At 36.4% G+C, this 22851-nt stretch overlaps 1 protein-coding gene across 11 annotated transcripts in view; it reads left to right on the plus strand.

Annotated features, from left to right (window-relative positions):
- The window catches only part of HACE1 (HECT domain and ankyrin repeat containing E3 ubiquitin protein ligase 1), a 126228-nt gene extending 114947 nt beyond the window's left edge, over positions 1 to 11281 (plus strand). For 4 of the 11 annotated variants that reach the window (XM_030929126.1, XM_030929129.1, XM_030929132.1 and 1 more), the window contains 5 exons: positions 4061 to 4174; positions 5430 to 5528; positions 5810 to 5880; positions 8964 to 9091; positions 9630 to 11281. In XM_030929126.1, the coding sequence (XP_030784986.1) occupies positions 4061 to 4174; positions 5430 to 5528; positions 5810 to 5880; positions 8964 to 9091; positions 9630 to 9820 (603 nt within the window). In that variant the 3' untranslated portion in view covers positions 9821 to 11281. The remainder of the gene's footprint in view (positions 1 to 4060; positions 4175 to 5429; positions 5529 to 5809; positions 5881 to 8963; positions 9092 to 9629) is intronic. The other 7 variants (XM_010352515.2, XM_030929133.1, XM_030929134.1 and 4 more) reach the window with 4 other exon arrangements.
- The last annotated feature ends 11570 nt before the right edge of the window (positions 11282 to 22851 follow it).

Below are 22851 nucleotides of genomic sequence, written 5' to 3' on the forward strand. Positions count from 1 at the left end.
TAAACTCTTTGAGTTGTCTAAATCTAAATAAAGCACAGTATTTTAAATAGAATATAGTTGCTTTCTTATCTAAAAAAATATAATTTGCAATAGTAAGTCCCAGATCAGTGGAAATATTTTATTTAGTTTTTATTCTGTCTCAGAAAATTAGTTTTACCTTATGCCTTTCATTTTAGTATATGGATACAGATACTAATATATACCTTTAATTTTACATATGTATCAGTATTTTAAATTTATCATTCATAGTATATGTTAGCAGTGAACAAAATTTGCTAATTAATTTTGAAGTCCACTGTGATTTAGTTTCATTAAATGTAAGTTTTGAGGTTTTTTTGATTGTTTTTTAGCTGTACAGTTAATGGCTTCAGTTAGCGTAGATTCATCTAGTTTTTATGTAACAGTAGAAGTTATTTTCAGCATTTAAAAATGGAGGACTATTCGAGCTGTTATATTATCAGACCTGACTGAAATCTGACTTTTCCTGTACTGTGCTTGGATTAAATTAGCCTTTTGAAATTCAAAACAGAGAATTAATTATTTGCTGAACCTTTATGTATGTAAAAAACAAATAGCAACAACAAAAATAATTGATGAAAACTTTGCCTTATAATTTACTGATATCAATAAATTTATAAAACTTTGAATTATAATATACATGCAGAAAAGGACACACATCATAAATGTATAGCTTGATAAGTTTTAACAAACTGAACATACCCATGAAATTAACACCCAGATGAAGAAACAGAAATCCTAGCACCCCGTATGTCACTCTGTCATCCCCCTCCAGTCATTCTCCCACTTTAACAGTAACCATTCTCTTGACTTCTAAAATCATAGATGAGATTTGCGTATTTTAGAACTGTGTAAATAGAATTTATCTGGCTTTCTTAGCTCAACTTTTTTTGTGTGGGAATCATACATATTGTTCATGCAGTTGGTAATTTGTTCATTTTTATTGCTGTATAGCATTTCAGTTTCCTTTAGTCTTTTCTATTCTTGATGAACATTTAGTGGGTACTTTTCAGTTTCAGGCTCTTTGAAGTACTGCTGCTACAAACATGCCTTTAGGAAAACCTAAGTATGCATTCTGTAGGTTATATGCCTTGGAGTGGAATTGCTGGGACATAGGCTGTGCATGTATCCCATTTCAGTAGATACGAGCAGATAGTTTCCCAAGTGATGCATCAATTTACACTCCCATTAGTAGGTGTGAGAGTTCTGGGTGTTCTGCATTCTCACTAGCATTTGATAATTTTCCATCTTTTTCATTTCCTTACTGGTAATTCAGTAGTGGTCTTTCCTTGAGATTTTAATTTGTATTTATTTGGTAGCTAATGAAGTTACACACCTTTTATGATTACAGCCATTTGTGTACTCTGTTTTCAAAGTGTCTATTTAAGTAATTTGTCCATTTTTCTATTGTGTTTTCTGTTTTTTTTTTTTCTTTTTACTGACTTGTAGGACTCTTTATGTATTCTTTTATAAGAGTCTTTTGTTGGATATATGTATTATGAATATTTTCTACTCAGGTCTTTTCAGTGCATAAAAATTTTGGGGTTTAACATAATTCAGTTTATCAGTTTTTTTTTTTTTTAATGGAAGAAACTTTTTGTGTCTTGTTTAAGAAACTGTTTCTTTCTCCAAGGCTGTGAAGATGTTTTTCTGTGTTTTCTTTTAAAAGCGTTATTCCTTTATCTTTCACATTTAGGTCTGTTACTGGTAAGTTTTTAATTGTGGCTCTTAAACATTAAAATTTAGATCAGGATTCCTGGTTTGTCTTGAACTCTGACTTTACTAAGTTGAGCTGATTCACATTTGGCAAGAGCAACATTGTAGGCATGGTCTTGATTTATGCAGTGATAATAATTACTATTAAGCGTTTAGTATTTGCCAAGTATTTTATATGTATTAATTTTAAAAACGCACAAAAAATCTCTTGAGATGAGTACGATTGTCCCCATTTTACAGATGAGAAAACTAGGCCAAAGAAGATACGGAACTTGTTCATGGTCACAGAGCATGTGTTAGCGGTAGGCTATGAACCCATGTTCGCTGACCTCAGATCTCATCGGTGTTTTCAGTCTGCTTCTTGGTGGCATGAGTAATCAGAGGGACTTGACTTCAGAACCTTTTGTGTGACTTTGAGTCTTTCATAGGGGAGTGCTATGCTACACTGAGAACGGAAACTTGTAAAAAATTTGGTGCAAACGTCTAAGCTAGATGTGCATCTGAGTTAAAAGATTCAGGTTAAATTCTAGAGTTTTAGTGAGGAGAAGGTATCGAATAGCTCCAGTGTACTGAACTGGAGGTATAGTCATCCATTGTAGATAGAAGGCAGTCCTAAGTCAAGAGATGAGTATGGACTGTTCTTCCATACTGTGCTGCTTGTGAATTTATCCATGAAAGAACCAGAATAGGCCGGGCGCCGTGGCTCAAGCCTGTAATCCCAGCACTTTGGGAGGCCGAGACGGGCGGATCACGAGGTCAGGAGATCGAGACCATCCTGACTAACGCGGTGAAACCCCGTCTCTACTAAAAAAATACAAAAAACTAGCCGGGCGTGATGGCGGGCGCCTGTAGTCCCAGCTACTCGGGAGGCTGAGGCAGGAGAATGGCGGAGCCTGCAGTGAGCTGAGATCCGGCCACTCCACTCCAGCCTGGGCGACAGAGCGAGACTCCGTCTCAAAAAAAAAAAAAAAAGAACGAACCAGAATATAAAAACGTTGAGTCATGCAATGCTGGGTAAGCTGATGGCTATGAATACTTGCATGATTCAGTTTCTAACTATTAGTATGAGTTATATAACTTACAGTTCCAACAGATGAATTCAGTTATTTTGTTTTAAAAAAATGATTGGGACTTAAAATTTTTATTATATGTACTTTTTATTCTGGAATTCTCATTTCATCTATTTGTTTTTGGTCAATTTAGTAACTTTTTTTGCCCAGTTGTTAGGTGGAATAATAAAGATCCTTTCATCCTCTTCTTCAAAAAAAAAATTGTAACAATTAATGTGATATTCATGAAGTGCTTCAAATTTCTTCAGAGAATGTAGTATTAGTCATTTTTATTCATAATTATGAATAATGAAAACATACTTAATATTATTAAAAGCTTATCTTCAGCCTAGAAGGGAAAAGGATTAAACTTATGAATTGTAAGACATGCGTAAAGCCTATCCCACTCCCTTTTAGCAAACCTGTATCAGAGTCCTGCCAGGGAACAGAATTTCTCCAGATGGTTCAAATATTGAAACTTTAACAAAGGGACTATTACAGAGATATGGGCAGTGTTAAGAATAAACAAGGTCTAGTGAGACATCCACAGACTGGCAACAGGGAAAGCCTTTATCATCCCTAGGACTGAAGAGACAGGTAGAGGAATTACTGTGAAGAGCCCCATGGGAGCCTGAACCGCCAAGGAGGGCCCACCTGGTGGTAGCCATACTTGAGAAGCCATAGCTACTGCAAAGAGGTGCTGAAGCAGTGGGGGAGCAGAGAGTACCCTCACCTCCAAACTAACTGCCTGTGTTTCCCAGGTTCCAAACCCAATCCAAAGCCAGCTGGCAAGAGAACCAGCAGGCAAAGCAGCCAGTCTGCAGTGCAAAGGAAGCTAGAGAATGTATTTGGGGGTGGTCAATGTAGACTAACTAGACTGTCTTCATCTAGAAAGAGGATTCTATAATACTGTTACTAGGAGGACTAAAACACACCCTATACTAGCAGTTCTAAAACTTGTTGGTCTTAGGACCCCTTGCAACAAAAGAGTTTTTGTTTATGTGGGTTATGTCAATCTATATTTACTGTACTTGAAATTAAAACAGAAATGTAAAATATTTTATTCACATAAAATAATCTATTATTATGTTAATATAGAGAACATTTGAAAAACTAAAATTGCATTTTCTAGAACAAAACAAATAATGGGAAGATTGGTACTGTTTTACAGTTTTGCAAATTTCTTTAATGTCTAGCTTAATAGAAGACAATGGGCTCTTATAACTGCTTTTGTGTATAATCTGTTTTGATATGTTGTTTGGTTGAAATATATGAAGAAAATCCAACCTCATACAGATAAGTTGGAAAAGGGAGAACCTCATGGACCCACAGAAAAATCTCGGAAACCCTCAAGAGTTCTCAGATGTTGCCTTATATCAATCTTATTTAAGGTACAAGGTCAGCTATATGTTATGAGTAGTTACTATAGGAGACATGATTTTGAATCACACTGTATCTACATCCCTGTAATAAGAAATCCTGGCTGGGTGCAGTGGTTCACACCTGTAATCCCAGCACTTTGGGAGGCTGAGGTGGGCGGATCACAAGGTCAGGAGATCGAGACCATCCTGGCTAACATGGTGAAACCCCATCTCTACTAAATATACAAAAAAATTAGCCGGGCGTGGTGGCGGGCACCTGTAGTCCCAGCTACTCGGGAGGCTGAGGCAGGAGAATGGCGTGAACCCGGGAGGCGGAGCTAGCAGTGAGCCGAGATCGCACCACCGCACTCCTCCGGCCTGGGCGACAGAGCGAGACTCCGTCTCAAAAAAAAAAAAAAAAAAAAAAAAAAAAGAAATCCTGATGGATATTCTGGCTCATCAGTGTAAAGTGTAGGCCAATCATTGCCTCCCCTGTCTATGTAAGCATATCTAACTGTGAAATATGGACTGATTCAGAGAAGTGGACAGGCTCTTTTCATGTCCTCTTTTCCCTTGGAAAACAAAAAGGCAAATACTTTGCCGTTCTTAATTTCATTTTTACTTACATGATTGAGAAGTTGTGTCTTTGATTATCTTCCTGTATGAAAGAAACCTATCAAGTCATTAGGAAAATTGCATTTTTTTTTTGACTTTGGAGAAAATTGACTTTAAAGGATCCAAATTATTCCAGAAGAGAATTCCTAAAAAGGCCTAAATATTTTTTAAAAATCATAACTATTTTTATATTACCTCCTTTTTCCTCATGATAAAGATTTCTTGATGCTTTTCCGCTTGTTTAGTCAAGTATTTATTCAGGTCTTTGTTGTCACTTCCATGTTGAGAATACTGTCTTCTTACAGAAGTTAACAAATTTGCAAAGAGTTGTAAAAATATAAAGTAAATCAAAGATAATGTTCATAAAACTTTTGCACACATAAACTGTTGTTGCATATGTTCACACATAAACATATAAACTATAATCTCTTATGTTTTAATGACGTTGTGTCAATGTGGAAACATCTCCACATCTTACAATATTTGAGATTATCAGCGTCAAGAATTTTCTCTCATGTAATGCTTGTTATTGGATGACATGCAGGAACTGTCACAAAAATGTATCAGTTTCATGTGGGATTAGTTTCTAATTAAGGCAAATTTACCATTTAAATGTAATAACTTTTTTCCCTAAAGAAAATTATTGAAATATTTCTCTTCTTCCCCCAAGGAGCTACTGCTTTCTGGCATGCCAGAAATTGATGTGAGTGATTGGATAAAAAATACAGAATACACAAGTGGCTATGAAAGAGAAGATCCAGTTATTCAGGTAAAATTTCTCTAGAGCTTAGAATGAAGTTAAGTTTTGCCGTTTAATTTCGTAAGCTTTTCAGCACTATTGAATGAAAACTTACATTAATTAACAAAGTAAAGTGTTTCCCCAAATTATTCTTGTGGGAACAGTGCATATGAAAGCTTTGCATGAAATCATTTTTGGTAAACGACTTTCATAGAATAAAATGTGCTTTATGAAGATTACATATTTCTCTGGTATTGAGAAGTCTGCAGTTGCTGTGAAATATGAGCTAACTTTTTTGTTGTTGTTGTTAGTGGTTCTGGGAAGTTGTGGAAGACATTACTCAAGAGGAGAGAGTTCTTCTCTTGCAGTTTGTTACTGGCAGGTAAGCAGTATTTTTATGATAATAAGGAAATAATTTAATGTATTCTGCTTTTAATGGCTTAGAGATAACTCAAATGAGGAGTTATTACTCTGAATTGTCAGTAACTTACCACCCTTTCCACTGTTTTAGATATTAAAGATTTATTTTGGTATTAAAGATAAGACATTTATAGTAGTGATCAATCATGTTTATTTGATATATTAAAAAGGATCGCCAATTAGGACTATTAGTATATTGCACTTTATAATTTGGAAATCTTTTTGCTCTGCAGGTTGGTCAAGGATAGTAGCCAAATGTTTAATATTTGTATATTGCTGGTTTGGTTTAATAGTAAGGCAGTTCAGTTTATCCTGGGTAACTCATACACATACTCTGTGTTACCCATACACAACAGTTTTTCTGTAATTCAAAGTAAACTTTAAAGTGTCAAGATTCATGGCCTAAAAATTAATTTGTGGTACCATACTTCTCTGAAAAGTTCACTTTTGAAACCAGTTAAATATAATAGATATTAGAAAACTAGATGATTTAACCATCTTTTAGCTTATATTTCTGAAAGATGTAAAAAAAAAAGTCTGATTTTCATTTTGGATAACAGAATTTTATCTTCTATTTATGAAAATGTAGTTTAGTTTTTTTCGTTATAAATGTACATATTTCTCCTAGGAAAGTTAGAAAACAAAGTTAGAATAAGAAAAACCACAGTCCTTCAGCCATAACCACTATAAAAAATTTGATATATTTACTTCTTTGTTTTTTCTGCATATTTAAAAACCATAATTGTGAATATGTATCTATATAAAATACATATATATATATTTTTGTTTTTTGAGACAGTGTCTCATTGTGTCCCTCAGGCTGGAGTGCAGTGGCTTGATCTTGGCTCACTGCAACTTCCGCCCCCTGGGTTCAAGCGATTCTGCTACCTCAGCCTCCCAAGTAGTTGGGAGTACAGGCACCTGCCACCACGCCTGGCTAATTTTTGTATTTTTTTAATTTTTAGTAGAGATGAGGTTTCACCATCTTGGCCAGGCTGGTCTTGAACTCCTGACCTCATGATCCACCCGTCTTGGCCTCTCAAAGTGCTAGGATTACAGGCGTGAGCCACCATGCCTGGCCTATAATTTTTAAGATCCAAATTTTTTTTATTTTAAAAGTAGTGTTTAATCATTGTAGAAAATTTGGACAATGGAGAAAATAGGAGAAAATTAAAATCCTTAATGTTAAGTGATCCCACTATTCAGAGATAATGACAATTAACATTTTGCCTTTTTTTTTTTTTTTTTTTTTTTAGTCTTTCTAATGTATAGTTAGAAAAATAGTTGGGGCCACACTATAGATCTAATTTTAAAGAATAAATTAATAGTCTGGGCACGGTACTTCTCTTGCAGTTTGTTACTGGCAAGTAAGCAGTATTTTTATGATAATATGGAAATAATTTAATATATCCTGTTTTTATGGCTTAAAGATAACTAAAATGAGGAATTATTACTCTGAATTGTCAAAAACCCTTTCCACTGTTTCAGGTATTAAAGATTTATTTTGGTATTAAAGATAAGACATTTATAGTAGTGCCTGTAATCCTGGCACTTTGAGAGGCTGAGGCGGTCAGGTCACTTGAGCTCAGGCGTCTGTTTTTGTTGTTGTTGTTGTGGGAATTCTTTATATGTTCTCGATATCGATTTGGTGTCATATTCAATAAATCATTGCCAAATCCGGTGTTATGAAGCTTTTCCTTTACATTTTCTTCTAAGAGTTTTATAGTATTAGCTCTTACATTGAGGTCTTCAATCCATTTTGAGTTAGTTTTTAAGTTACTTAGTGTAAAGTAAGGGTCCAACTTCATTTTCATTGTGGTGAATATTCAGTTTTCCCAACACATTTCGTTGAAAAGACTGTCTTTTCCCCTTTGAATGTTGTTGGCACTCTAGTTGAAACTCATTTCATTATTTATGTGAGGGGTTATTTCTGGCCTCTATTCTATTCTACTAGTTCATATGTCTCTTTACTTGGCAGTATCACACTATTTTGATTACCACAGCTTTGTAATAAGTTTTGAAATCAGGATATGTGAGTCTGCCACCTTTGTTCTTTTTTTTTCTAGACTGTTTAGGCTATTTGAGGTTCAACTTTGTTTTTAGGTGAACTAACCTATGCTTTATTTTATAAATCATATTTTTAAGAAAGTATTTTAAATTATTCAGATGTTTGCAAGTATATATTTAGTAATCTATACACTAAATGTTCCTTTGTCATTATTCTAATTTATCCAAAAAGCACTACAGCACCTCATTTTAAAAGCAATAGAATGTTTTTTAGTATCAGTTTAATCATGGTACATACACAGGCTAACTTTAGAAGAAATATTAATTTTATTTTTGATGTATGTAGAACTTGAGAAGTTGTAATTACATCCTCTACAGTCATGTACCCAAGATTAAATTTTCTACTGATGTGTTATGCATTATATGTTAGCCTTCCTGTGGCCTCTTTATGTTAGGTGATGTTTGAAAAATATGTTTGATATTCTGAATATCAAATCAAAGAGGAACATAAAGAATTTTTCAGTTTTTCCACTATGAAAAACAAAACAAAAAACCTTTAGGGCCTAGATATTTTTCACAAACAAGGAAATCATTTGGATTACATGTCAGAGCATTTATTGCTTGAATTAATCAATCAAATATTAATCTATTAACAATTTAATGAATGTCTACTCCAGGCATTTTGCTAGCCCCAGGGATATAGATGTAAATATGACTTGTTTGGACCCTCAAATAAGCCCCACTTCAATAAAGAGCCACATGAAAGCAAATAATTGTAAATGTAGCATGCTAAATGCAATATTGAGGTATGTGCTGTGGCCAGTTGCAAGCGTAGTGTAGCTATGGAAATGTGGAGGGGTGTCTCCATGGAAGCTTGCTAACTAATCACAAAGCAATTTACAGTAATGAGTTGGGGTTTTGTAGACTAAAAAATGTCATGTTGTCATTGTCCTAGAGTTGGATATATTTCTACCCTAACTTAGAACTTGAAATTTATCTGTCACGAATATCTTTCTTTCATGATTACAATGTATTAAGATACAAACTCTTAGTTCCAGGGTCCCACATGGTGGGTTTGCTAATATCATGGGTGGAAGTGGATTGCAAAACTTTACAATCGCTGCTGTGCCATATACTCCAAATCTTTTGCCAACTTCAAGCACATGGTATGTTGAATTGGTTTATTTAAATGCTTTACAAATTGTTTTGATTAATTTTGAATGATCAGAGGTCTAACTGTTGCTGCATTGAGAAGAAAACCTCAGCTGTGATCTCTCTCTAGGATTTTGGAATCATTGATAACTAATTATGTAGTTTTTTGTGCCCCTGTTTTTGGGAGGGAAAATGTTTGAGGAAACCGTAATTCCCTACAATTTAATTGACTATAGTTCAAGTATCACCGAAGTTACACTATCATAAGTAGCACTGAGTTACACACCATCACTTCAAACTAAATTGCCCTATTGCTTATTTATTTTAAGCTGAAAAGAACTTACTTTCTTCCACTGCATTTGCATGCTGAAAGAAACTGCAATGCAGCAGATTTTTTCTTCTTTTTAAATACCACTTTAGGGTTTTTCAATTTGAATGCAAATTTGAGAGGATGGTTTTATGTTAATTTTGAGTAGTGTTTTCACTTCTAGACAAAACAATCAGAAATTTTATAGATTTCCTGTTTAATGGTGGTGTATTTTTCTTTTAAAGCATCAACATGCTCAAGTTACCTGAATACCCAAGTAAAGAAATACTCAAGGACAGACTTCTTGTGGCACTACATTGTGGCAGCTATGGTTACACAATGGCATAATGAAGTCTGGAAAACTCATCTGACTGCTGATGCACAATTCAGAATGGCAGAAGTAATTTGGGAAAATGTCAACAAAAAAGCAGCCTAAATGCAACCCATAGGCAGGGCTGATGCTTCAAATTTATAAAAGATCATCAGGTTTTCTGTTTCTGTCTTTTCCCTTTTATGTTTTCTCTGTTTGTGATACAATTAGAAAATATAAAATCACAATAGATTTTATTTTTTAAAATGCTAATTGAAAGTAGTAGAAACTGTCCTTTTTCATAATTAATTTTATCCAAGATTGTATTAAGGCAAAATCTGATTCTACATTCCACCTCTGCTGTGTAACTGTCTTGTTAAAAGGAGGTTTTCTCCTAATTTCTGATGTATTATATGAGGTCATCCAGCTGGTATGTTCTTTTGCATGTAAAGTGCCATTTATATTTTAGAAAACTATTGTATAGAATGGATTAATTTAGATTGTCTATAAAGTCACAAATATGTATTTTCCCACAGTGTATTCTATATTGCAATGATTTTTTTAGCATTTTAATATTTTAATACACATTGTAAAATTTAGACTGATACTAACAGTTGAAATGACATCTGATTTATATATTAAAGCTTACACTATATTGTATGAATTATTTACATCTTTCAGTGGCCAGTTTTCCATATGTACATATTATGTCTCAATGTTTTTCTTATGCCTCATTTTAATTTATAATGAAGGTAAAATTAAAATGTATTTTACTACATTTATTTTCATTACTTTTATCTGTGAGCTTTGACACATCTGAAAAAGTAATCTGATGTGCAAATTATAATTTAAATATGTTAATTTTTTTACTTCTTAAATTTGCTTTTCGTCATTAGATTGTCAAGTTCACGCGATATGTGCCTAATATCACTTGGGTGTTGGGTTTTTGAATTTTTGGGTAATCAGTTTTATTTTGAAAAGACAGACTTGAATAGTTACAGCATATGTTTGAACAGGAAGTAGGAACATGCATACACGAAGAAATGCTAACGGAAGGGTTTGTAATGCTTAGGATCTTCCCTTGGAAACTAAAAATAGTATATTAATGACATTACTGTTTGTAGAATGACATATGCAAATTTTCTCATAAGCAGTCATTATGTTGTCAGTAATGTTTGAGAGACATGTAAGTTGAAAGTTTTGCTAAATTATAAAGCTCCTTTAATACATTGGTTTTGGTTCTCTTGTCTTTTCTAAATGTTAACAAAATATATCTTAACGGATTACATGAAATTTAGGAATTATTTAAAATTTACCATTAGCTCTAAAATTAAGATGCAGATGCTTTATTTATAGTAACTGAAGCTAATAATGTTTTATGTTTTGATTTTTTGAAATTTAATTGTAGAAGTCACTGCCTTCTGAGTTTTCAAATAGATAACCACCTTTAATATTATATTGCTTATAATACTAATGTTTACAGATATGTTTCTGTTTATAACCATACAATACATTGACTCTGTCATATTAGTTTTTTTGCAAGTAGTTATGTAAAAGAGATAGATAATAAAATATTAAATAACTGAGTGTGGTGGCTTATGTCTGTAATCTCAGCATTTTGAGAGGCTGAGGTGGGAGAACTGCTTAAACCCAGGAGTTCAAGACCAGCCTAGACAATGTAAGAAGCCCCATCTCTACAAAAAATAAAAATAAGCTGGACATGGTGGCATATGCCTGTGGTCAGAAGGCTAGGTGCGAGATCGCTTGAGCCCAGGAGGTCAAGGCTGTGATGAGCCATGATTGTGTGACTGCACTCCAGCCTGTGAGACTTTGTCTCAAAAAAAAGAAAAAAAAAAAAAAAAATATATATATATATATATACACACACACACATATATATATACACACACATATATATAAGTATTTTAACCATGAATTTGAATAGTTTAAAATACAGATCTGGTTATTTCAGGATTTATTTTTTCACATTTTTAAGAGTGTAGTTAATATTAAAGAGATTTTACAAAGATTAAAAATACTATTTAGAGGTAGCATCTTTCTAATTTACTCCATTCTCACAATTTCTTCTGTATATGTAGATGGATATGTTGAATGCAAGGTAGTATAGAAAAATGATTAGATTTTCACCTTTGGGAAAACCAAGATTATATTAATAGGAAAATGACTCAATTCTTAAAACATGGTAGTTTCATATAAGGAAGAAAACAAAACACTCGAAAAGAATATAATACAGGGAATGTACAGGAAACTGATTAATGAAAATATCTGGGTGGAGTAGATTAAGTATCCAAATAGTTTGAGGGGATAGTTATTAACCACATAGTTAATAAAATCCATTTTTGAGTTAACCCCAAAACAAAATGTAATAGAAGGAAATCCCAGCTTGGAAATGATCTGCTGAACACAGCCTCTACTGTTCAGGCAGTCTTTTGCGTATCGGGGAAACGTTAAAGGGTAGGTCACAAGTTGGAGGCCCAGTAGATGATTCCTACTCACCTGTTTTGTTTGTCATACTGTCTGTAAAATTTTGAATGAGTTACCAACATTTTGCAAAACCTGAAGATTTCATGCAGAAGTCAGGAGTTTTGGGTCCTTTTGAGCAATGAGACAATTTGACAATATTGGGTGCATGGGTGCGTATTCCTACAATGCATTTTTAGTACTCTGGAATTGAGTAAATGCTGTTGCTTTGAATAACTAAATGCCCTATCCAGCTTGCCATTTCCTCTTCTCTCTCACTCCCCTCTATTTTCTCCCGTTTTTTTTTTTTTTTTTTTTTCTTTGTACTCTGTTGCCCAGGCTGGAGTGCAGTGGCATGATTTTGGCTGACTGCAAACTCCACCTCCTAGGTTCAAGTGATTCTCGCTCCTCAGCCTCCTGAGTAGCTGGGATTTTAGGCATGCACCATCACACCCGACTAATTTTTGTTTTTTGGTAAAGACGGGGTTTCAGCTTGTTGGTCCGGCTGGTCTTAAAGGACCTCAAGTGATCCGCCCGCCTCAGCGTCCCAAAGTGCTGGGATTATGCCACCACGCCCGACCAGTTTGCCATTTTCTTATTAGCCCAGCATGCTTTACGACTCTATGTTATCTTCCTGGCCATTGAAAGCATTGGAGTCTGCTTTAAAGAATCTATCTTTATCAGAAATGTTCCCTTGGATTGTAAATTGGTACAGATTGTTTGGAAGACAATTTGGTAGCACCACCAGATTTTTTCAATGTACGCATAGTCTTTGACACAAAAATTCTAAGAATTTCTATCTTAGGGATCCACTTGTTCATGTATATAAGGATATTTGTCCAATAATACTGAAGCTGTGTTTATGATAGAGGAAAACAGAATAACTTCATGTGTCTATCGGTAGGGGGCTGACTAATAATGTGTCACGATCATAGAATAGAATACTAATTAGTATGTACAAAGAATGAAATGGATCAATACATACTGATATGTAAATGTTTCTAAGGTATGAGTGAAATAAAGTATATAGAAGAATGACTAATGTGAAATAAAATATATATGGGATTATGGGCAACAAATATTTCTCAGGAGGTGAATAAGAGGCTTGCTCTACCTGGGAATGAGTTGTATAGTGGGATGGACTTTTCCCGCTTCATAACTTTTTTTTCCCTGTTTTCTAAATCATATAGCTGTGTTATTTTCTGTATTTTATATATATATATATATATAAACATTCACTATCTTTAATCCAGAAAAGAAGTATCATTAATAGGTTTTTTGAATCTATAAAGTGCCATAAACAGTATTTTATGTAGTGATAAACAGTATTTTCATAATCACAAAACTTACAATTTTGTTTAATGTGTTTAATTTAAGACAAGTTTAGTTAAACTCTTTGTAAACAGTTAAAAAAAAAAAAAAAAAAAAAAAGAATGCTCTCTTGCCCACAAAGTTGTTTCCACATTGCCTGATAATTAGCACTGTTTTTAACTCTCTATAATTCTACCAGTTAGAGATTTATGACTTCTCTCCCTTAACTTTTTTAAATAACAAAGGGGGTACTTAATATGGGAACATCTGCAAAGCATAGATTAGTGTACTAACTGGTAAAAAGCAATAAATTATAATTCTACTACCCAACAATTGTGTTATTTTTCTTCCATAGCAATTCATTTTTTACACAGTTGAGTTCATAAAGAATATACCACTTAGTATCTTCTTTATTTACTTAGCATTTTGTTTTTAACATTTTTCATGTCATTAAAACTTTTTTAATTTAAAAAAATGCTTTATCTAGAGATGGAGGTCTCTCTATATGTTGCCCAGACTGGGCTCGAACTCCTGGGCTCAAGCGATGCTCCTACGTCAGCCTTCCTAGTGGTTGGGACTGCAGCTGCATGCTACTGGGCCTGGCTTGTTTGTAAACATTTTGTGGAATGGTGACATAATGTTCTGTTGTATGGATGCATTGTAATTTACTTGACCATGTCTCTAAAATTAACATTTAGATTTCTAATATTGTTGCTTTTATAAATAACAGGTAGCCTCTCTAAAAACTGCTTATAGTCTAGGAGGGATAATATTGTCTGGGTTATTTGTTGAAATGTCCATCAATTGCTCTGTGGTCATAGAATTACTACTTGAAGGCTCAAGAAAGGGGTATTGAAAGGAGGAACCCTTTGGTAGTAGGACAGCAGCACAGTTAGGGCTAAGTGCCCTACCAGAGTGTAAGAAGAAATTATTAAGGGAGCCAAAGCTGTGTGATGAACGTAAATTATTTTAATCATTGCCTACCTCCAGTCTCCTACCCAAGAACAGGGGAGGAAACTCATCTTTATGACACAAGCCCCATTCATAGGACTCAGCACTTGAGCCCTTGCTATTATAATATATTGTATAGTTCAGCGATGTCAAGGATCATTTATGCTCTTGTGAGCTGAACTAGGAACTTAGCTTCACTTATAATGTTTCCAAAACTTAGACTTACAAGCTTTTGGGGTGCAACCCTTTTGTCAATTGGTGAGTGTGTAATAGCTGTCTTTATGAATAGGTGCTTAGCTAATAATGAAAATATGAGGCCAGGTACAGTGGCTCACGCCTGTAATCCTGGCATTTTGGGAGACCAAGGCAGGAGGATTCCCGAAGGCCAGGAGTTCGAGACCAGCCTGGGCAACATAGTGAGACCCCTGTCTATAAAAAATATAGATAAAAATTTGGTTATTTTTACCACAATTTAAGGTACATCAGTGTGTATCAGTAGTCAAGATTTTTTCATGTGAAATATGTTTCTCTGTTCTCCTGCACTTCCGCAGTTCTTAGGCAACAAAATTCACTTTTAAGGTTAACAATAGCAACAGAAATTCCAATGTTACGATTTGTTTTAAGCTATTTTAATGTGAGCAGATTTCTGTTAGAATGTCCTTGGTAAAAGTCTTAGGTACTGAGTTTTTGTAACCTGCCTACTGGTCTGGTGTAAATGGGCACATTCTTATTTCTTCCATTTATAATTAGTCCCTTCATTTTACAGCTGAGAAAATTGGAGACCCAGAGAGGTGGTGACTTGTGCAAGGTTTCCGGGATACTTGTTAACCAAATGAGAATTTAAAACTTAGACTTTCTGATTCTTAGTCCACTAGGGTTTCTGTTATTCCATGCTGTCTTTTTATGACATAACTGCATTATAAAAAGACTTTTAGAGAAACACCTGCAGCCTATTAGTAGTCATGTATGACAAGCCTGTTGAAAAACTGTAACTTAATAAGCTGATACTTAAGAGTGATTAATAGGACTGTATTTCTTCTCTCTCACTGTGCCACAACAAGCTAGGGTGGGTATTTTATCATCGCAAAATGAGAAAGACCAGATGTATTGTCAGATCATAGATCATGGGTAGTCATTAACTTTTATTATCTTTATAAAAATGTTCAATTTCAAGCATACTTGGTGCTTCAAAATATATTGTGCATCTGATGTTGCAAAACCATTAAACTATAAACTGAGAATCTAATGACTATTACTATATGTAGTACTTGTGTGAGTGAATCGAGTCTGTTTGACTGAAATGGAGGAAAGTAGACCTGAGTGGTTGCTGGATATATAGTTAGTGCAGAAAACTTTTCAAATCAACAAATTCCATTTAGTGCCTCCCATGTACTTAACCCTGGTTTAGGGACTGTGACCCAGTCTCTAACTTTAAAGGAAATAAAATTCACTTGGGTATGTGAAAAGTATATTTGAAACAGTTTTAAAAACTATGCAGCATAGTACATGTTTAGGTGTTTAAAATCCAACTACAGAAACATTGGTGCGGGGGAAGAAGGGCTTGATGTAAACTCTGTGTCCAGTGCAGCTTCAGATATCTGGCTTAAGTGAATTACTACATTATTCTTTAGAGAGAAATAGGTTGATCAACCTGTTGATTGCGCAAATAACTGAAAAGGGTAAAAAATGATAACCATAGTAAAATAAGGCTAATGCGTGGCAGTCATTCATAAAATTGTTCTCAAAATTTTCATTGGTGAATTATTAGTTTGCTCAGTTCTAGCTTCTGGTCATTCCTTGAGAATTCGATATCCTGGTGGTTTTCATGATTTGGAGACTGTTATGTGTTCATATAGCAATCATATTTGGAGATGGCTCTGCATTTTTCTCAGAAGATGGGCAAAATCTTGTTTTTTTGAAAGAAGCTTATTGTAGGAGTGGGGAAGAGTAATTAAAATGTTGTGTGTACAGTATTCCTTTATATAGTATTTCCGTTTTCCTAATATCTAGGAATAGAGAAAGAATAAATTGGTATTCGAGTTCCAAGATTCTATCTACAGTGGCCTCTACATCTTCACTTGGATGTTTTTTAGGAATCTCAAACTTTAAATATGTCCAGAGAGGAGCTCTTGTTTCCACGTGGTCAGCTGTCGTCTGTCACCCCATCCCAATCTTTCCTGTCTCAGCAAATGGGTACCACTTAATTGCTCTAGCCAAAAACCGAGATCATGACATCTTCACTTCCTCTCATCTAGTACGTCCAACCCATAACCAAGTCTTATTGAACTTACCTGTCTAGTATATATTTTAAATTAGCCAACCTTTATTACCCTTGTCCAAGCCACCCACCTTCAGTTCCTCAGACTGCAATAGTCTAACACAAAAGAGGGCAATGGAGCAGCATCGCTGGGAGCACAGACTGAGGGGCTAGACTCCCTGGATTTGAACTCCAGCTTTGACACTATTAGCTGTTGTCAAGGGTTCAGCTGAGCTGGGAGAGAGATGAGCTGTTAGGTGTTGGAGTAGCCAATTAAAGCAAGCCAAAAATGAAAGAATTAAGTCTTAAATCACTGTGATGGGATAAGCAAGAGGCTAAAACAGGAGAAGGCACCGACTTCCTTTTCCATTTCCCCCAAGGAGCTGTGCACTGGTTGAGGATTAGGTAGATAAGTACAGACGTGGGGTCATCTCATCGCTGAAGGAGCCCCTGTAGTTTTATGGACTCTGGGGTTGTGGACTGTGAATGACAAGTTGGGTAGGAGGGTGAAGGGGGAGAGCTGGGAGTTGAAAACTACTGGGGACTGAGTCAAAGTGGGGAAAAGTGTTTTAAAGCCTCCCCCGCCCTCACTCCCCTCCCCTCCCCTCCCCTCCCCTTTTGTTTGAGACGGAGTCCCACTCTGTTGCCCAGGCTGGAGTGCACTGGGGCGATCTCGGCTCACTGAAAGCTCCGCCTCCCGGGTTCAAGAGTTTCTCCTGCCTTGGCATCTCCAGTGGCTGGGATTACAGGCACGTGCCACCACACTTGGCTAATTTTTTATTTTTAGTAGAGACGAGGTTCAAACTCCTGACCTCCGTTGATCTGCCTCATTGGCCTCCCAAAGTGCTGGGATTACAGGCGTGAACCACCGCGCCCAGCCCAAGATTTCCCCTTCTTAAGGAGGCTTTGACAGAGAAGAAGATCTTTGCCCAAGGCCTCAGATAAAGAAACAGGAATGAAGGTGCCTGGGCTAGTAATGCAAATATGTTTGTATAAGAGCATCGCTGGGCCGAGTGCGGTGGCTCAGGCCCGTAATCCCAGCACTTTGGGAGGCCGAGGCAGGCGGATCACCTGAGGTCAGGAGTTCTAGACGAGTCTGGCTAACATAGTGAAACCCCATTTCTACTAAAAAAAAAAAATTAGTCGGGCGTGGTGGCACGCGCTTGTAATCCCAGCTACTCAGGAGGCTGAGGCAGGAGAATCGTTTGAACCCAGGAGGCGGAGGTTGCAGTGAGCCGAGATCTCACCATTGCACTCCAGCTTGGGCAACAAGAGTGAAACTCCGTCTCCGGGAGAGGAGGTGGGGAGGGGGGGAAAGAGCGTGGCTGCCCAGGAATTTCTGAGTTTGACTGCAGCTCCCTCCAAAGACTGCAGTGTATTTGCTGCACCAAGTCCATATCCGCAGGTTCCACAGGGCCCACGGCAGAACTCAGGTATTCACAGATTTTGGTATCCTTGGGCGTCCTGGAATCAATCCCCCACAGATATCGAGTGTAACAGAATACTATTCAGCAATAAAAACATACAGGCAACAACATAAAAGAACCTCAAAAGCAAGACACAAAAAACGACATACTGTATGACGTTTTATAAAAGGCCAAATTACTGGAACAAAAACCAGATCAGTTGTCATCAGGGGCTCAAGATTAGGGGAGTGTTTTACAAAAGGACACAGGGGACTTTTTAGAATGATGAAAATGTTCTATGTCTGGATTGTAGTACTGATCACATGGCTGTGTGCATTTGTAAAAAGACATCAAACTAAACTTTAAAAAGGTAAAGGTGGTCGGGCGCAGTGGCCCACGCCTGTAATCCCAACACTCTGGGAGGCTGAGGCGGGCGGATCACGAGGTTAGGAAATCAAGACCATCCTGGCTAACACGGTGAAACCCGGCCTCTACTAAAAAAAAATAGAAAAAATTCGGGCGTCGTGGTGGGCGCCTGTAGTCCCAGCTACTCGGGAGGCTGAGGCAGGAGAATGGTGTGAGCCAGGGAGGCGGAGCTTGCAGTGAGCCGCGATGGTGCCACTGCACTCCAGTCTGGGCAACAGAGCGAGATTCCGTCTCAAAAAAAAAAAAAAAAAAAAAAAAAAAAGTTTATTTCTGGCCGGGTGTGGTGGCTCACGCCTGTAATCTCAGCACTTTGGGAGGCTGAGGTGGGCGGATCATGAGGTCAGGAGATCAAAGCCATCCTGGCTAACATGGTGAAACCCTGTCTCTACTAAAAATACAACAAAATTAGCTGAGCGTGGTTGCGCATGCCTGTAGTCCCAGCTACTCCAGAGGATGAGGCAGGAGAATGGTGTGAACCTGGGAGGCAGGGCTTGCCGTGAGCTCAGATCACCCCACTGCACTCCAGCCTGGGCAACAGAGTGAGACTCTGTAAAAAAAAAAAAAAAAAAAAAAAAAAAGAAAAAAAAAGAAAAAGAAGAATCTACCTACTCAATTCACAGAAAAGGCCTGGAAGTTTCAGAGGTATACAGAGGGAAAACGTGAGCCATAAGCTAGAAAAGAAAGTTTGTTATTTCTGTGCATAAAATATTAACATCTTGTTAATGAAATTATTAAGTAAAGCAATCTCTTTAAGAAATGAGACCTTCACACATATAATCAATTGATTTTAAACATGTTCATTACCTCCCAAAGTTTCCTGCCATCTCTTTATTATTACTTTCATTTTTTGTGGCAAGAACACTTATCCTAAGTTCTACCCTCTATTCAAATATAAGTATACATAGGATACTGTTAGCTATAGACACTACGTTGTCTGGTGGATCTCCAGAACTTATTTATCTTGCATAACTGAAACTTTGTACCTTTTGACCATGATTTCCACATACCCCTCACCCCTGTGTTAGTGCTTTTTTTGTCCTATGTCAGAAATCTTTTTAAAAAAACATTTAGTCATGAAGATGTTTTCCAATATTATCTTCTAAAACGTTTTTGGTTTTCCCATTTAGATCTATAATCCACCTGGAATAGGTATTTTTATATCTTTTGTGAGGTAGGATCATGTTTCCTGTCTATTGATTGATCGATCTATCATCTATTTAGTGTCCATCTGTGCATGGGTCTGCTTCTATTGTGCTGCATTGGTCTATTGTCCTTGCACAGTCTCTTAATTACCATAACTACATAAGTAAGTCTAGACATCTAGTAGTACAGATGCTCTTGTCTTCTTTTTCTTTCTGGGATCTTCTTGACTTTTTGCGTTTCTATAGAAATTTTAGAATCAGCTTGCAAAATTTCACAAATGATCCTCTTTTACAGTGAGACTTACAAAACATTTAACAAACAGCCAATTCAAGTTATTCTATAAAAGAGAGGATGTAGAAAAGTGCTGACTCATTTTATGAGGCTAGAGCAATTCTGATTCAAATTTCAATAGGATAATTTTTTAAAACTACACGCTTATTATACTTACGGATATGCATATGAAAATTCTAGTGAAATATTGGCTAATTGAATCCAAGAATGATGAATTAGGTTTGAGTTCAGAAGTATATAATGGTTCAGCATTGGAGAATCAGTGTAGTCTGTTATTAATACATTTTTGGAATAGGGAGAAAAATCCTATGATTACATCAATTGCTGTAGAAATAAACACTTGATAAAACTTCAGCCCCTCTTGTTAATAAAAACTATAATAAAATTCAAAATGTAAAGGCATTTCCTTGATTTTATAAAGACAATATATCACAAATTCTTCAGCAAATATCATGTTAATGGGGAAACTGCCCTTCTCATTAAGATCTCATTAAGATTGTTGAGGCGGAGTCTCGCTCTGTCGCCCGGACTGGAGTGCAGTGGCCAGATCTCAGCTCACTGCAAGCTGGCGCCCACCACCTCGCCCGGCTAGTTTTTGTATTTTTAGTAGAGACGGGGTTTCACCGTGTTAGCCAGGATGGTCTCGATCTCCTGACCTCGTGATCCGCCCGTCTCGGCCTCCCAAAGTGCTGGGATTACAGGCTTGAGCCACCGCGCCCGGCCAATCGAGAAAAAGAATTAAGAGTTATCAGGATTCGAAACGAAAAGATGAAATTGAAATTCTTTGCAGATGTTATGATTTTATGTATATAAGAAATATGTGGAATAAGCAGACTGTTAGAACTGTTGGGAGATAAGAATGATAGCTTTCATCTTTATCAGCAGTAACCAAGCAGAAAATGTAATTGGAAATTAGATACTACCTACAAAAGGGGCTAAAGCTGTAAAGTTTCTAAGAAATAACCTCTCAAAGAATGCAAAAATATGTATACAGATAAAACCTTGAAACTACTTAAAGGAATTATGACATGAGAGTGGGGAAAAACATAAATAAGACTCCAAAAGCACAAACCTTAGGATGAAAATTGATTACTACAAAATTATGAGTTTTTTTTTTTTTTTTTTTCTCACTTGAAGGATATCACAAAGTTAACAGAAGATGGCAGATTGGGAAAGTTATCCATAATGTCTAAGTCCAAACATATGGAATATATAAACAAGTCTTGCATAGGGATAAGACAGGAAACTTGATAGGCAAATGGACAAAGGATATGGCTAGGCATTTTATAGAAAGATAAGTCTGACTGGCTAACAAGTATACGAAAAGATGCAACTCAAAAAAGGCAAGTTTAAAATAAAATTAGATTCCATATCAGAATAGCACGTACAGTATTAGAAAATAGAAAATATTAAATTTTCGTGAGGATACAGCACAATGAGAACTCTTGAACCAGCTTTCTAGAGTGTTAACTGGTAGGCCATTCGGAAAAGAATTCTGAAAAAGTTTAGTGAAATTCAATATCTATGTACCTATGACCCAGCATCTCATGCCTCATATTTCCCAGAGAAATTTTACACATGTTCACAGGCGGACACTATTATTTGTTTATTGTGGCCTTATTTATGGTTAACATTTAGATTGCCTCCAGTTTTTACTATTAAGACAATATTGCTGGCCGGGCGCGGTGGCTCATGCCTGTAATCCCAGTACTTTGGGAGGCCGAGGTGGGTGGATAATCTGAGGTCAGGAGTTCAAGACCGAGCCTGACCAACATGGAGAAACCCCATCTCTATTAAAAATACAAAATTAGCCAGGTGTGGTGTCGGGTGCCTGTAGTCTCAGCTACTCGGGAGGCTGAGGCAGGAGAATCGCTTGAACCCGGGAGGTGGAGGTTGCAGTGAGCTGAGATTGCGCCATTGCACTCCAGCCTGGGCAACAAGAGCAAAACTCTGTCTCAACAAACAAATAAACAAACCACACACAAAAAAAACCAATATTGCTTTGAATATTCTTGTACATCTGTATATATGCCCGAGTTTTTCTGGTGGAATTGCTGAGTCATAGTTAATGTACATCTCCAAATTTAATAGTTGATCCTAATTGTTTTCCAAAGGGGTGATACTCTTTAGCAGTGTCTAAGAGATGTGGTTTTGCTAGATTCTTGTCAGCACTTGAGACTGTCAAATTTACAAAATCTTGCCAATACAGTTGGTGTCAAATGGCATCACTGTATATTTTAATTTTAATTTTCCCAATTACTAAAAAGTTAAGCAGCATTTTTATAACTTACTGGCCATTTGTGCTTCATTCTATGAAGTGCTTTGTGGCAAAAAATATAACCTGTATGATATCAATCCTTTAAAATTAGTTGAATTTCATTTCATGGCCCAGAATGTGTTCAATTTTTTTTTTTCCCTCGAGGCAGAGTCTTGCTCTGTTGCCCAGACTGGAGTGCAGTGGCATGATCTTGGCTCACTGCAACATCTGCCTCCTGGGTTCCAGCAATTCTCCTGTCTCAGCTTCCTGAGTAGCTGGGATTACAGATGGCCACCACCACAACCAGCTAACTTTTGTACTTTTAGTAGAGACAGAGTCTCACCATGTTAGCCAGGCTGGTCTCGAACTCCTGACCTTGTGATCTGTCTGCCTTGGCCTCCCAAAGTGTGGGGATTACAGGTGTAAGTCACTGCACCCGGCCAAACGTGTTCAATTTTTATAAATTACCATTTCAGCTTGAAATGCTTCTCCACTCTTTGAGTAAAATGTTCTATATATGTCAACAGGTAAAGTTTGTTAACTGTATTGTTCAAATCTTCTATATCCTTACTGATATTTTTCTGCTTTATTGAGTGAGCTTTCAACCACTGAGGCATGTTAAAATCTTCAGTTT

The sequence above is a fragment of the Rhinopithecus roxellana genome, chromosome 4 (assembly GCF_007565055.1).
Source record: "Rhinopithecus roxellana isolate Shanxi Qingling chromosome 4, ASM756505v1, whole genome shotgun sequence".
In the NCBI taxonomy this organism is placed as follows: domain Eukaryota; kingdom Metazoa; phylum Chordata; class Mammalia; order Primates; family Cercopithecidae; genus Rhinopithecus; species Rhinopithecus roxellana.